Source organism: Cajanus cajan, chromosome 8 (assembly GCF_000230855.2).
Source record: "Cajanus cajan strain Asha chromosome 8, NIPB_CcT2T_4, whole genome shotgun sequence".
Lineage (NCBI taxonomy): Eukaryota > Viridiplantae > Streptophyta > Magnoliopsida > Fabales > Fabaceae > Cajanus > Cajanus cajan.
Window position 1 is genome coordinate 16,359,219 of NC_138524.1, and position 14,685 is coordinate 16,373,903.

At 28.9% G+C, this 14,685-nt stretch overlaps 1 protein-coding gene and 1 long non-coding RNA gene across 9 annotated transcripts; one reads left to right on the forward strand and one right to left on the reverse strand.

Annotated features, from left to right (window-relative positions):
• Positions 1 to 1,001: 1,001 nt before the first annotated feature.
• On the reverse strand, positions 1,002 to 3,500 carry LOC109807009 (uncharacterized). 2 transcript variants are annotated; one of them, XR_014428640.1, is made up of 7 exons: positions 3,290 to 3,500; positions 3,118 to 3,193; positions 2,288 to 2,430; positions 2,047 to 2,125; positions 1,872 to 1,918; positions 1,366 to 1,513; positions 1,002 to 1,275 (listed from the first exon to the last, which is right to left on the reverse strand). It is a non-coding gene; the product is annotated as an uncharacterized LOC109807009 (long non-coding RNA). The 2 variants fall into 2 exon arrangements; XR_014428639.1 differs by lacking the exon at positions 1,872 to 1,918 and having other exon boundaries at positions 3,290 to 3,498.
• Positions 3,501 to 8,057: 4,557 nt separating this feature from the next.
• Positions 8,058 to 12,578, forward strand: LOC109807010 (uncharacterized). Of its 7 annotated transcripts, none has more exons than XM_083061764.1 (4): positions 8,069 to 8,253; positions 9,330 to 9,429; positions 10,756 to 11,078; positions 11,682 to 12,578. In XM_083061764.1, exons 1-4 carry the CDS (start codon positions 8,225 to 8,227, stop codon positions 12,277 to 12,279), a joined length of 1,050 nt encoding a protein of 349 aa, XP_082917890.1. In that variant the 5' UTR covers positions 8,069 to 8,224; the 3' UTR covers positions 12,280 to 12,578. The 7 variants fall into 7 exon arrangements, with proteins under 7 accessions (XP_082917885.1, XP_082917890.1, XP_082917889.1 ...); XM_083061758.1 differs by lacking the exon at positions 8,069 to 8,253 and adding an exon at positions 8,261 to 8,866; XM_083061759.1 differs by lacking the exon at positions 9,330 to 9,429 and having other exon boundaries at positions 8,058 to 8,253.
• The last annotated feature ends 2,107 nt before the right edge of the window (positions 12,579 to 14,685 follow it).

The following is a 14,685-nucleotide window of genomic DNA, read 5'->3' on the forward strand; positions in this document are numbered from 1 at the left end:
TTGTTGAGCATTATGATATGCACATGCATCATAAGCATTTGAACTTAGATTTTTGAAAAAGGTACATGTTATGAATCTTACACTAAGGAGGCCCCTTAGTGATTTGATTATTCAAAACTTTGTTACTTTATGAGTTTTCGAGCGATTAATATTTTAAACTTGGTATCACATGCATAAATGCACTACAAGAAAACTTGTCTTTAGAGACTAAATTTTCAGTCTCCAAATTAACAACATCAGTTACTAAATCAATAAGTGACTGAATTAGATACCAATTGTAGAAAGTAGCTAAATCACTGGTTGCTAATTTTAGCTACCAATCTAGAGTCTGATTTAAAAACTAATTTAATGACCAATTTTTTTATGACTAATTTTGTGACTAATTTTATAATGACCAACTTAGTAACTTATTTTACAATGACCAACTTATTGACCAATTTTTAATGATCATCTCATTGACCAATTTTATACTGATTATTTTAATTACCAATATTATAGTAACCAATTTAGATACCAATTTTGATAACAACTAATTTAGTAACCTATTTTATAACAACAAACTTAGCAACTTATTTTGTAATAATCAATTTAGTGACTGTTATAATAACCAATTTTAAAGTGACCATTTTAGTGACCAAATTTTAAACTAATTGAATTAGTGACCCATTTTTCTATGACTCAAAGTGACTGATATAATACAAAAAGAAAGTATTTCTTTCATATTTATTATCTTCTTTATTCAAATTCACCACATACCTAACTTCAATTATTTTTCTACTAAAACATAATAATTATTTATTATTTACTTCACATGTTTATTCTATGTTAAACTATTATGCAAAAAATTAACATTCGCTATATACTAACATGAAAATTAAATAAATAAAATTTTTAATTTTTTAAAATTGCACATAATATCCTCCAAACATACAATCTTAACTGTTTGTATTTATAATACTCAAACAATCACTTTCAATAAAAATTCATTTGATAATACCTAGTTTTAATATAATAACAAATTATCTTTTAACACTTCTAGTGAACATCAATCAACCGGATGTCTTTCTGTCTTTCTTTCTCCGAAAGATAAGAACAACTTAAGAAAAACACAAAAATTTAGAACACTTTCAACAACAAATATATGCAAAATTAAAAAAAAAGTTGTTCTAATTTATAACAAGAATTTATTGCAGAATATAATGTCTTCTAGAGGAAGATGTTGATTTCCTTTTCAGTCATCTCCCAAACATGGTCTCTTGCATCAGCCAAAGCACTCTGCATGTCAAGTATATTTAGATCCATTAAAATAAAATAAAAGGTAAAACTAAGCAAAAAAGTAATAGTAATAGCTTAGAAATACATCACCTGCCCAAATTTTGTAAGAGCATCTGCAATGGGAATTGCTTATAAGCAACCCCAATTGGAGATGCTCTAAGGAAGTTACTGACAATGTTTAAGGAAGAGATAGTTACATCATCATTGGACTTGTTGACTCTACTTTATTGTTGTACGCCTGTACCAATAACAAAATCCCGAAATTGTAGTTTATCACCTCTAAAAAGAGAAGCAAGTAATGACTCTAGTTTTCATTCTTATTTTATCATCTCTTCCTTTTTTATATATATCTAGAGATTGAGAGGTACCTTTCTTCAAAATAAGGACATATCATTTGGAGTTTTAATTTAAAGAATTACCATAGTTGCGATTTACCATCTACTAAATTTGTCATGCAAAAAAAGTCACTTATTAGTATTATAAGAGTCTATATTAGTGAAAACTTCACATATGCATAACTTGTCTAATTTGTTGTTGCAGGTGGGTCAAAGAGACTAAAATAAATATTTGTAAAATTATTAGTAAAGTAACTTCACATCTGAGCTAATGAATGGGATTGCTGAAGAGGTTGAAGTGGTTGTTGCTGCACAAAGAGAGGAACTTGTTGATTTGGAGTAGTTAATGCAGTATATAAGTATATAAGTGACAAGAAAGAAGAAATTGTTGGAGTAAAAAATCAGGATCAACAAAAATACAAAAAAAAATTCTTACTCTCATTGTGTAGGTTCATTAAGTCCATTAATAGCTTCCAGAGCCATATCTCTCTGAGAGTATTTAGCAAAACCACATCCTTCAATCAAAATATGAGAAAATATTATATATTCAGTATTGATATTAAACACACATACAGAGACACAAAAATGTAAGCCTAGACATCAACTCCAAATCTGCCCCAAATCTAAATTCAAATCCACAAGAATGCAATCAAAACACATAATGGCACAATACATACCCACAATATTTGCAGCTTATGACAGTGTCGAATAATTGATTTTAGCTGAAGCGCATTGACATCAGCATAGCTCAAATTCAACGAAGTAAGATTCGCTCAGAAGTATTTACATGAAGCAGCGCCATATGACCCTCTGTACGTCCCTAAACCGAACAAAATTTTCAAATTCAACAGAAAATTGAAGCAATTTTATAGAGAACAAATATTTTCTCACCATTATTACTTTAGTACAAACTCAGTTAAGAATTCAAGTAATATTTATTTAATATAACTTGAGATATAGTTTTTTTTTATTTCGTCAAAAATAACTACAGTAGACGGTCAAGAATGGATTTTGATTTATGACTCCAAGACACTCCTCCACGCAGAAGTACTTTGGATCTAAAGCAGGGAGAAAACACAGGTTCACTGTTTGAAGAAACTCTTAACAATTAGTTTTTTTCTTTTTTTTCAATAACACCATAACTATTTATGGCTTCCCAATTTTTATATATTTTTCTCTCCACAATGCAACCAAACGAAATTTTGGGACAAAATCAAATTGATCTATATATAGTGAAGCTTGGAGGAACTTTAATTCTAATTTCCCACCCCATTTCAGTTGAAATCATATGCATATTTTTCTATTATAGAGCAATAACAAAACACTGTGAGCCATTTTCTTTCTAAAAAATGCAACAATAATAAAAAAGAAGTACAATTTGCAATGTGAAATTCACATAAATTAAAAAAGAAAAAACATAATGAGAAATTATGTATAGAAAATTCCATAAAGCTTAACTAACTATCTGATTTTGTGTGTGTAGTATGAGTTTGTGAACAAGCTGAACCTAGACTTTGCAGAACTTGGCATTCGCCTCCAACATATTCCGATTCCGACGCCGCCTCCGTTTCCTCTGGTTTCACCTTCTCAACACAAAAACAAAGGTATGTTTCTCAATTTCACTCTCTTTCGATCGTTAGCATAGTTCATGCAAAAATCACAAAATTAAATCCACAAACCAAGAACACCACGCGCATGCACCTCTGACGGCGATTGCGCCTCGTTTACGATCTTTTCTTGTCCTTCTCCCTGAACGTTCGCATTGGAGAAACTCTTTGTTCAAGGGGAAAAAAAAATTAGCATCGAGAAATCGAAAAGGAAAAGTGTTGAAACCGCTTCATTTTGCTGCAAGAGAAATAAGTTTGAGAGAGAAAAATCCCTACTAATTACCTATTTTTTTTGTAGTGAATATAACACAATTAGATACTAAAAAAAATTAAAATGAATTAATAATGACTAAAAAATCAATTATTATTTATTAGTGTATTTTAATTAGAGACCAAATATTTTTGTGTCTAAAATAATTTAATAAATTGAAATATTAGTTTTTTATTATATTTTTATTAGAGACTGATACATTGGTTTCTAACAAAAAAACCAATTAGATACTGAAAAAATGGTATCTAAATTGAGTCAATAGTGACAAAAAAAATCAATCTCTAGTAATATTTAAAATAGAAACTATAAAATTTAGTCTCTAATTGTGGTGCATCTTGAGGCTAAAATATTGGTTTCTAAAGTGTTTTAATAGTGACCAATAATTTTGTCTCAGATTAGATTTTAATTAGAGACTAAAAAAGTTGTATCTAATCAAATAAATAATAATTTTTAAACTATTAGTTACTAAAAGTTTGGTCTCTGATTACATTAAAAATATTAATGATAATGGAGATTGAATTAGAGACCAACTATAATCGATATCTAAAATAGTATTTAAATAAGTTGCTAAAGTGACTATATAAATTTAGTCTCTAAATCAATTTTTATTTAATGAATTTCTTGTAGTGATGTATTAGACTTTAGTTGAGAACATTACATAACATGATATCAATGTTGTTTATAAATGATTATAATTGCATATACTTTGCTTATATGTATTGTTTATGATGCACAACCTTCAGTTCATATTAGGAGCACTAAGTGAGAAACATTTGTATGACCTTTAGAGAATCAAAACTTATTATCTATCTATCATTTTCTTATGTTAAAAGGTTAAAATATAGTTTTAGTTATGATGTGATTTCTTTATTCATACAATATATTTTTATGAATATATGTCAAATTGAATTTATGCAACAAAGTCTTAAATAACTTACAAATTTTGAAAAACCTTGTAAACTTGATTTTTTGCAATAAGAAATTTTAATCTAACAATTAAATCATTGAAATTTAATACATACACTAAGTTATTTAGTAGAGTAATAAGTTGTTGGTTTCAAGGGATTGAACTTAGTCCCTTTAAGCAAAATTACTTCAATTAATATATAAAAATAAGCTATAAACTTCTAAAAGCAGTTTAAAAAGTTTATAAGTTCTTCAAATATCTTACCAAATACACTTATAGTGTGTTTGGATGAGAAATTTTACAAATTCAAGGAATTTTAAATTCTTGGTATTTGAATTACTTTGATTTTAATTTCTATCATTCTTAAAATATTTTGTTTGGATGAGTCAATTCAAATTTCTTAAATTTTAAATTGTTAAGTTGAATATGATAATTCGATTCCACCATAGTAAAATTAATTTTAAAAATATATTTATATGTTGAGATTTTTAAATAAAATTTTATAAAAATAAATATTAATCCATTTTTAAATATTTAATAATTTTAAAAATTAATATTAGATAATATTTAATAATTTTAAAAAATAATATTAGTTAATATTTAATAATTTTGAAAATATTTTTGAATATCCAATAATTAAAAAGAATGAAGAGATAAGATAAAATATATAGATGAAATAAGAAAAATAAATATGAGGAATTTCAAATTCTCATATTTTTGGGAGAATTTGAAATTCTACTATTTTAAGAAATTTTACAAATATTTGGATTTCAAATTCTTTATAAATTCCTCATCCAAACAAAGCATTTCACCTCAAAAAATTTAAAATTCTTCAAATAAATGAATTACTTTAGATAAATTCCTTATCCAAACACACTATTAAAGTCTTGGTTCAAGTATTGTGATTTGTGAATGAATGAAAATTGGTTGCAAGGAGACCCCACTAAATATTATTTGTCAAGTTTTTTAGTAGTCATCAACAAAATCAATAAACTATTTTTTAGTAAATCAAAGTATCTCCTAACCGAAAGCTAAGGATTAAACTAATCCCTTGAGGTATTAAGATCTATTTAATAGATTGATACTTTTTAACAAATATTTTTTCATTCATACTAACAAATGATCATCCTTAATCACATACTTAAGAGATAAGATTATTTATCAATCACTTCATACCTTGATAATCAATTAGTTCTTTCAACATTTTTTTTAAAACACAATTCCTATATCTTATATTTGTTTAAGTGTGCACCTTCTAATTTCTTAAGGATAAAAACTCTAATCTCAAATGTATAATAGATAACTTTTCATTCACTAATAAAGTTATAATTAATATAAGATACTTAATTTTAAAATTAAAATTGAAATTTATTTTTCCTTTTCAATTAATATTTTTATAATTATTAATAAATTATATTTTAAAATGATTGATGAATTATATTGTGAATTTATTAAACATTCATTCGGACTAATATTATACGTATTCACTCATAAAAAAAATTATATATATTCTACGACTTTAGTATGGTAAATTCTTTTTTTTTTTTTCCTTTCATTAGCATTGAAGGGGATAAATCCTAATAAATTAATATTTATAAAAAGTGGTTAACATGATATTTGAAAAATTTATAATTTTTTATTAAAAAAATAAGTTTGTTTGATAAGATAACTTATTATCAGAATTTATAATTTAATTTTATAAATTAATTGAAGTAATTTATAATTTATAAACTCTTATTTTTTTGTCTTTCATTTTTTTATCTCATTAATTTACTTAAAATCTCTCTTCATCTTTTTTAAATAAATTATTTTACTTACATATTATTCTCTTATTTTCATTATCAAATAAATAAATATTATTTTATATTAATTAATTAATTTATCAATTAATTTTACTAAATACTTTCAAATCAATTAACTAACTTATAATTAAGTTTCTAACTTTTAATTTTAAACTCCTTTCTTATAGTCATGAATGTTCAAAACTAAACTAATGTAAATAGAAAACTGAAAACCAACACAAAAATCTGAAAGTCGGAAAACTACAAACTAGTGATTTAGTTTTTTTTTTCTTTTTCAAACCATGTGATTCATTTCGGTTTGTAGTTTAAAATGTGAAATTGATCCAAATTAAATTGAAATATATATATATATATATATATATATATATATATTAAATACATATTATAATATTAAAAGTATTATATAAAATTGTAAGTTACTAATTTATTTTTTCTTCTCAAATGCACGTTATAATATATTTGATTTAAAAGGTATTTTATAAGATTATAAGTTATTAGATTGAATTTTATAATGAATAATTATGAATTATTTATAATGTTCAAATATAATTTAATTTTAAGTGATAAATTATATATGTAACAAAAAATATTTAATATGATAACTAAAATTGTTTTAAAAAAATATTTTTACTAAAATAATAAGATAATAATTAGTACTAAGTGATTGAATTTTTTTTGTATTTATATATCTTTAATTTTATTTTTGACATACGAGTCTTTAAAAAAACAAAATATTATATATTTTAGCTAATTTTGAAATAACATGTTTTTAAAATCTAAAAACCAAACCAAACTACCAAAAATTGGTTTTGTTTGGTTCAAATTTTATAATACCTTTAAATTGAACTGCATTTAATTTTCTTGTTTGGTTCGATAACTTTTATGCTAAAAATTGAACCAAATTGTATCACAAATATTCCTACTTATGACTTATAATTTATAAACTATCAATTAGGTCATAAGTTTTCAAGAAACTTATTAACTAATTTTACTAAACATACTAATTCACTTTAATAAGGACAAAACAAAATTTTATAGATAACATATAATACGCAATATTATATTACATGTAGATTCACATATCTAAGATGTGTTAGTTCAATTTTGAGTTAGATAAAAAATTGCATAAACTCAACCTAACTCATTCCATAGAATTTTGATCAAGTTTTGTAAAACTTTAACTAAACATAATCCAAACCAACTCTTTATTCTTGCAACAAATGCCTTCTAATCGTACACTCTCATTTTGTATTTAACTTTCATCATCACTCTTATTTATTTTTATTTTAAAACAAATATATGCCCCCTAATGCATATAAATAAGTAATAACAAGTTATTGGTCTGAATGACACTAAGTTCGAATCTCTTAAACAATATATTAAATTTAAATTTTGTAGTTGAAAAAGTTTGATTAGGAGAAGATATTTCACTATAGATAACCAACAACATTATCTAGTAAAAATTATTCATTAATAAAATAAATGAATATTTTATACTAATATTATAATTAACAAATATACAAATAATTTTCTCTAATTTGTTTTTAATAGAATATTTATTCCAAAATTTTTTATTTTTAATGTCGTGTTATTTTTTTTCTTCAAATATACTTTTCCATAAATATCAATAAATATTTACAAATACTTTCCTTTTTCTCCCTAAAACTCACATGAATATATTTTTAGTTCATAGACATTTCACACAGTGTTCTAGAGTTGACGATTAAGTATTAATCTATATTAAATGATAATATTATGATAATTAATGATTAATTTATGCTTATGTTACCAAAAATCATTTTAAAACATATGAATATGATTATTTATATGAAGTGAATTTTGATCCTCATCCCTTGCTTGTTAAGGTCAGCCCAAGACGAAAGGCAAAGCCCAGTGGACCCGTTGTTGGCTTTGATCCAAAGTCGCATCGTTGCTTCACTCGCTATCACTGCGCAGATCGCACCAAAGCAAAGCAGAGACTCAACAGTGAACACCCTCCATGGCTCCTGTCGCTCCTCGAACCGGCGATGCCATTTTCGCTAACGTCGAACGCGTTGTAAGCAAAACCCTCTTTATGCTCCGTTTGCTTTTCCATTAACAAATCCCCATCTTCACTCGCTGTTACTCCTGCGATAATTTCCACTCCAAACACTGGATTTCTCGGTTTTCCTTTATTTCTTTTCACATGTCAATTTTGGTTTTTTACTTTTTATTTTATTTTTTCTGAAGTTTACGTGATCATTATTGAGTTCATGTCGTAGTATTTTATTTATTGATTTCTTAACCAGCATCCTTAGAACAGGTCCATTTTTTAACACTACCAACAACATTAAACTTTTATTCTGCAGCATGTATATAAAATAACATTAACCTTTAAGTAACATGCACAATAAATAACACAAATAAACAACCAGAAGTGTAGAATTTCTGCGGCACAAGGCAGATGAATCTTTTTCATACAATTCCCCAGCAAGTAAAGACAATAAAATACCTTTGCAATTACATCAGTAGTCTCTCTGAAGTCATTGCATCTTGAGACATTAGATTTAGCTAAAAACTCATCAATCAAACGGATTCCAATATTATAACCCCTGAAAAGGTACAATTCTGAATCTATTTCTTTTGGATCTGGAAGAGATTGAGGAGGTTAACAAGCAGCTTGATCAAATGTACAATTCTGAATCTATTTCTTTTCTTTTGAATTCGATTAATGTTGTTACTTAATTTTATGTAAACAATTTCATTTCAGTGGTTCCTTGGTTCAGTGTGTATTGATATTAATAAAGGGAAATGTTTGGGTCGTATAGGTGTAGGGAAGGAGAAATTATTACATGGTTCAGGGCTACCACAGTGCCCAACAATCTCCACGTCGAGTTTAATTAATCCTTTCTAGTAGATGGGAAAAATCAGTTGTATGTCATGTGGAGATTAGTTGGGACCATAGATACATGGTGATCTTAAACGATGTAATAATTTTCTGTAGGGAAAAGAGAGAAAGTAAAATATGTGATCAAGCACGAAGAAAAATGGGGTGAGAAAGGAAATGAGAGAGAAAGTGGGTTTACGAAAACTATTCATATTTAGATTATATATTTGCAGATGTGAATTTTGGTGTTTGGTTGGTTTTTTCAGGGGTTATAATATTGGAATCCGTTTGATTGATGAGTTTTTAGCTAAATCTAATGTCTCAAGATGCAATGACTTCAGAGAGACTACTGATGTAATTGCAAAGGTATTTTATTGTCTTTACTTACTGGGGGAATTGTATGAAAAAAATTCATCTGCCTTGTGTTGCAGAAATTCTACACTTCTGGTTGTTTATTTGTGTTATTTATTGTGCATGTTACTTAAAGGTTAATGTTATTTTATATACATGCTGCAGAATAAAAGTTTAATGTTGTTGGTAGTGTTAAAAAATGGATCTGTTCTAAGGATGCTGGTTAAGAAATCAATAAATAAAATGTTTTTATCATAAATCACGGTAAAAGTGCATTCGTTTTATTAAATGTTACACTTATCTAGAAAAAATCGTCTTTTGATTTCTTAACTACCACCTTTTAAATGAAGCTGAAACTTAGACAAGTTTCTCAAATTTGTTTTGCTTTTTTGTTGTCATTGAAAAGGTAATTATTTTATTATTTCATTTTCTCTCATGCTTTTAATTGTATAATTTGAATATTTTCATATATTACATCCTTAAGAACTGTATTCCTATGAAGTATGGTAATAGGTTTATTTATTTTATTAAAATGAATGTGTATTTTCATGTAAATATATGTGATTTAAAAATACTAGAATGGATGCAGGTGAGTCATACTTGCTCCATAATATATAAATTATTTAAACCTTATACAAGTTTGTACTTTGTAGTTGGATTTTGATTGGGCCTGTGTAATTCGTTAAAGTTGTATGTTTATTAGATTGAAGTATTAAGAAAAAGGGGTAGGAATTTGCTTAAATAAAATGAAGGGGCTTGAACCCGAAGCCAAAGTTGAACTTCAAGGTGACAGTGCTTAAGATACCTATGGTTCCAGTGTTAGATGGTGCATCGCCTGTGTGATGATGCTTCGTGGTTCAGTTAGATGGCGATGCCTAATAAATTTGGTGCAATCCTAGTGCCAATTCTGACCGATTGTGGTGCTTATCCTGACCACCTGACCGGTGGTGGTGCTCATCCTGACTGGCATTCCTGGTGTGGTGCCAATCTTGACCCATGCTTTTATTAACTCTGGGTGTTCTTATTTGGGAAATCAATCTCTCTCTCTTTGTCTGCAACTTCCAACAAAAGCTTTTGAAAAATAATAAAATCAATTACTTTTGAAAAAACAATCAGTGGCCAAACATGTTAAGAATGTTGATTGCCTATTTTTCTAATCAAAAGTACTTCTCAACCTAGGTTTGTCATCAAGTATTTAGTGTGTTTGTATAACTGTTTTGTCTTGCATTACACTCATTCCCAGGCACCGAATGTAGCAGCAAAAATATGAAGGATTCATGTTTCAATGGCTATTCAAATACACTCTTAGTCAATATTTACTCACTTTGGCAAGTGTTATAGGTGGATACCATATATGGTACAGGTGTTCGACGAAATTTCCCACAAAGGAAGCTCATGGGCAAGAAAGGACGGGCCCAAAAATTGGGGTCGGTGTCTCACACTGCAATATCATTGAGGGAAGAAGCCACCGGAAAAATACAAACCAAGGCAGCCTCTAACACCAAGTCCAAATCGAGATTTGAGCACTTGAAAAACCTAGCTTTGTGGGCCACCACCAATGACCCTCTCATACCCTCTTTGGCTGCCTTCTATGGACACCAATACGCCACCTTTGGAGAGGCCACCGGAGTACCACCTGATCCTTCTCTAATGACTTGCCAAAGGTTTTTTATCTTCTTCTTTTCCTATCTCACTTTTGTACTTTTGCTTTTCAATATGCTTAGCTATCTATTCTCGTGCTTCAATGCTTTGTTATGTTTCGCTTCAGAAGTTGCCCCTTAAATAATTTAATTTGATGGCTTGAACCGGCATGTATGTAGAGCAATATGATCTATATGTCATATGTATTATTGGAATTATAATCCTATCAAAATTAGCTTAGGGCTATATGTCATTTTTGTAGGTAAAATTGATGCTTTGTTGACCACTATTATATTTTATATGACCAATTTTAATTAGAGAGTAGTAACACTGTTCTATATTATTTGTTGTATGCTTCAAGTTTCAAATTAACAATCCAATTTGTGAAACTAGGTGATGGTTGAAGCAGTGTTTTCTTGTACTTCTGTATGCCATTCTTTTCTACAAAGGTTTCAATATGGTTTAGTTTATAGGTGTTGTGCTTATTTACCATATCCATATGGTATTTTGTTGAAGAATTAATGTAATTTGTTTGAAGCAAACATGACATAGCTCCAAATTTTTTAAGTTGCATTTATTTGGGTTTGCTTGAATATCAACCCTGGTCATCATTGACTGCTCTACAGATGTGAAACTGTTCTTCAACCTGGCTTTAATTTAACTGTTCGAATTGAGAAGAATAAATCGAAGGTCAGGCACAAGCGCAAGAAGACTGATAACATCACTCAAAACAACGTAGTGTACAAGTGTCATTTTTGTTTGCATCAGAATCGGAAGAGAGGGACCCCTAAAGGACACGTAAAAGGAATTTGTCCATCAAAAGATAAATCGTTGTTAGAGTCAACACCTTCATCAAAATACATCACAAGTGAATCTTGCAAGATTAAATTAGAGAAAGGAACTGTAAGTAAAGATGAAGTGAATGAGGTAAATGTGTTTCCTTCACAAGTTGTAGCTAAGGATCTCACTCTTATGGACTGTCTGGCTACTCCATCAAGTACAAATACAACAACTTCGTTAGAAGGAAAGAAGAGAAGGAGATATAGTTCCTTGCCCAAGAACGTAATTAAAACGACAAACATGTCTGCAAAAGAAGTAGCAAATTCTACAAGTGCATCTAGCAAAAGACGAAGAAAATCTTGGACTAGTTTAAAGGAAATTGCTCAGAGCAACGAGCATGAGAAAAGTCAAATTGCAAATCTAACAATCCCATTTTTTTTGTAAGCAGCGAGTTTTCCTGTATATATTAAAATGAATTGTATTTGTTTTCACATGATGTCTGCAGGCTTTATGGGTTCTTTGGTGATTACTCATTCAAGCCAATTTGTTTTTACTGTGTTTGGTGCTCTGACAAAGGAGTTTTGTACTCCTGTATGGCTATCATTTTTTTTTGTTGTAATTTTAGTTTTTCTCTATGACCATTGACCAACAACAGCTTGGCCGTCTTATTGTTTTTTTTTTTTATTCCTTTTCTGATTCTCCTTACAAGGTGTAATCACAATTGAGCCCTTGATTGGATGATAGTAAGGAATTCATATTCTTAAGTTGAATAGAATAGTAAAATCTCTCAAGTCTTGCACAGATGCAATCAAAAAATTTCATTACCATTTGTCTGTGTTTGAGAGAAGTAGAATTTAAATTAACTAACATCAATTTTTTGTGGTGACTTCTACGGTATGTTTAATCCAGCTTAATTTTTACTTAATTCACATCTCTATCAGCTTAGTATGTCCAATTTTTGGCATGAAAAGAATCATTAGATAGTGTAATTCGTAGTTTTTATTTTATTTTATTGTTGTAACGTGCAATGCGTTACTTATTGTTACCATATCATGGACCGCAAAATCTTCATTTTGAAGGCAGTTTTAGCTATGAGGCTGAGAACCACACAACAATTTATGAACATGTCATGTGACAGATATAGTAAGCCTTGCTTGATAGGCTAAAGCTGTAGCAGAGGAAATGGGAATTGTATTTTTAGGATTAGGCTTTCGGTATGTTAATCAAATATATATATATATATATATATATATATATATATATATATATATATATATATATATATATATATATATATATAAGCAAATGATATTTATTCCCGTGAGAAAGATCACATATCATGAAGACATTTAATCCAGACAAAATGTCAAGAAGTCACAACATACCGAAGGCAGTAGGAATCTGAGCGTCTAATTCAGACATAAAAGTTGACTCTCCAAGACCAAAGGTTGTACCAACCAGATTGCTCAGACCTGACATCACAATCAACAAGTTAGCTGAATTGAATTATCATGATAACACGTTTTATAAAAAATCAAAAGCAAAACCTGACATTGATCATCTCATCTTCATCACATCAAAATAATCTTCCACAAACCAAACGGAAGAAAATATAAAAAATGACCATCCAACCCAGTATATCAAAAACTTGCTTAGCTTTGTTTCGATTTAAAACACTAAAATCAATACGACTAAAGGAATAAAACAGGACAGTGACTAAACAAATCCACCGTTAGTTTAAACTTCCCCACAATTTAAAACATTAATTTGAGATAAATCCAAAAGATCTTAATAGCACAAGACAAAATGATTTACTAGATTACAAAGTTTGACAAAAAAAAAACTGATATCGTTCATACATGAAGGCAATCTAGAAACCACACCGTCAAAAAATTCTCAAAAGAAAATCTCATACCTAAAAAATCACAGTAAAAAAAATTAAATTGAAAAAATGAATTAAAAATAAAAAAAATAAAACACCTTTCACTAAAAAAAAAAAAACAGGATTCCTACCTTAGGTAGTGCTTGTTTCAGGTGATGTACTGTTTACGAGTAAAGAAAGACGAGGAAAGTATGTGTTTGTTTCCCGTGATTTGGAACGAAGGAAAGGCGAAGAAAAGGGAGGAGAAGCACTGTTGCTGTCCTCGCACAAAAGCGAAGAAAGGAGCTGAAAGACACGTAGGATTTGTGAAAACCCAGAAATGCCCCTCCCATGCATGTGCCATGCGGACCTTCCCTGTATCCTTGTCTCATGCATGCATACTGTCAGGAATCTCTGCCATTGTTGACTGCCATTATTGAAGGAGCTTTGTCGTTGAGTGCGTTTGAAATAATATTATAAGAGAGTTGGAAGCTCTCTTTGTAGTGTGTCTTCACAAAATTTCGACGCTGGTGGTTGGTATTACTCACTGATTCTCCACGTACTCCACGGGCTGGTGACTGATTCTCGACGTTACGGGGCTGGTGCGTGGCTGGTGCGTGTTGGTGGTGAGTGATTGTGGAAGGAGCTCCTCCATTGAAGGTAAGTTTGATCTCATTTGGTATATACGAAGGAGCATAATCGATTATGTGGTCAAGCATAATCGATTATGCTAGGATATTTTCGCTTGCAGTGGAACCCAGAACGGCCCGTTCTACTTTTGGAACGGGCCGTTCTGGTTAGCAAATTTTGGGATGAGAAATGAGTCCAGAACGGGCCGTTCCACTTTTGGAACGGACCGTTCTGGCAACATTAATTACTTAATAAATATTGATTATTTAATACTTTTTTTCATATATATATATAATATTAATATTTAATATATAATACCTTAAATTAAATATAATTATTTAATATTAATATTTAATTTA

Excerpts from the sequence above, each read along its gene's own strand:
- LOC109807010 (XM_083061764.1), top strand. The coding sequence starts at position 8,225 with ATGCCATTTTCGCTAACGTCGAACGCGTT. Across the intron at positions 8,254-9,329 it reads TCGCTAACGTCGAACGCGTT|GGGTTATAATATTGGAATCC; the intron begins GTAAGCAAAACC and ends TGGTTTTTTCAG. Across the intron at positions 9,430-10,755 it reads CTACTGATGTAATTGCAAAG|GTGGATACCATATATGGTAC; the intron begins GTATTTTATTGT and ends CAAGTGTTATAG.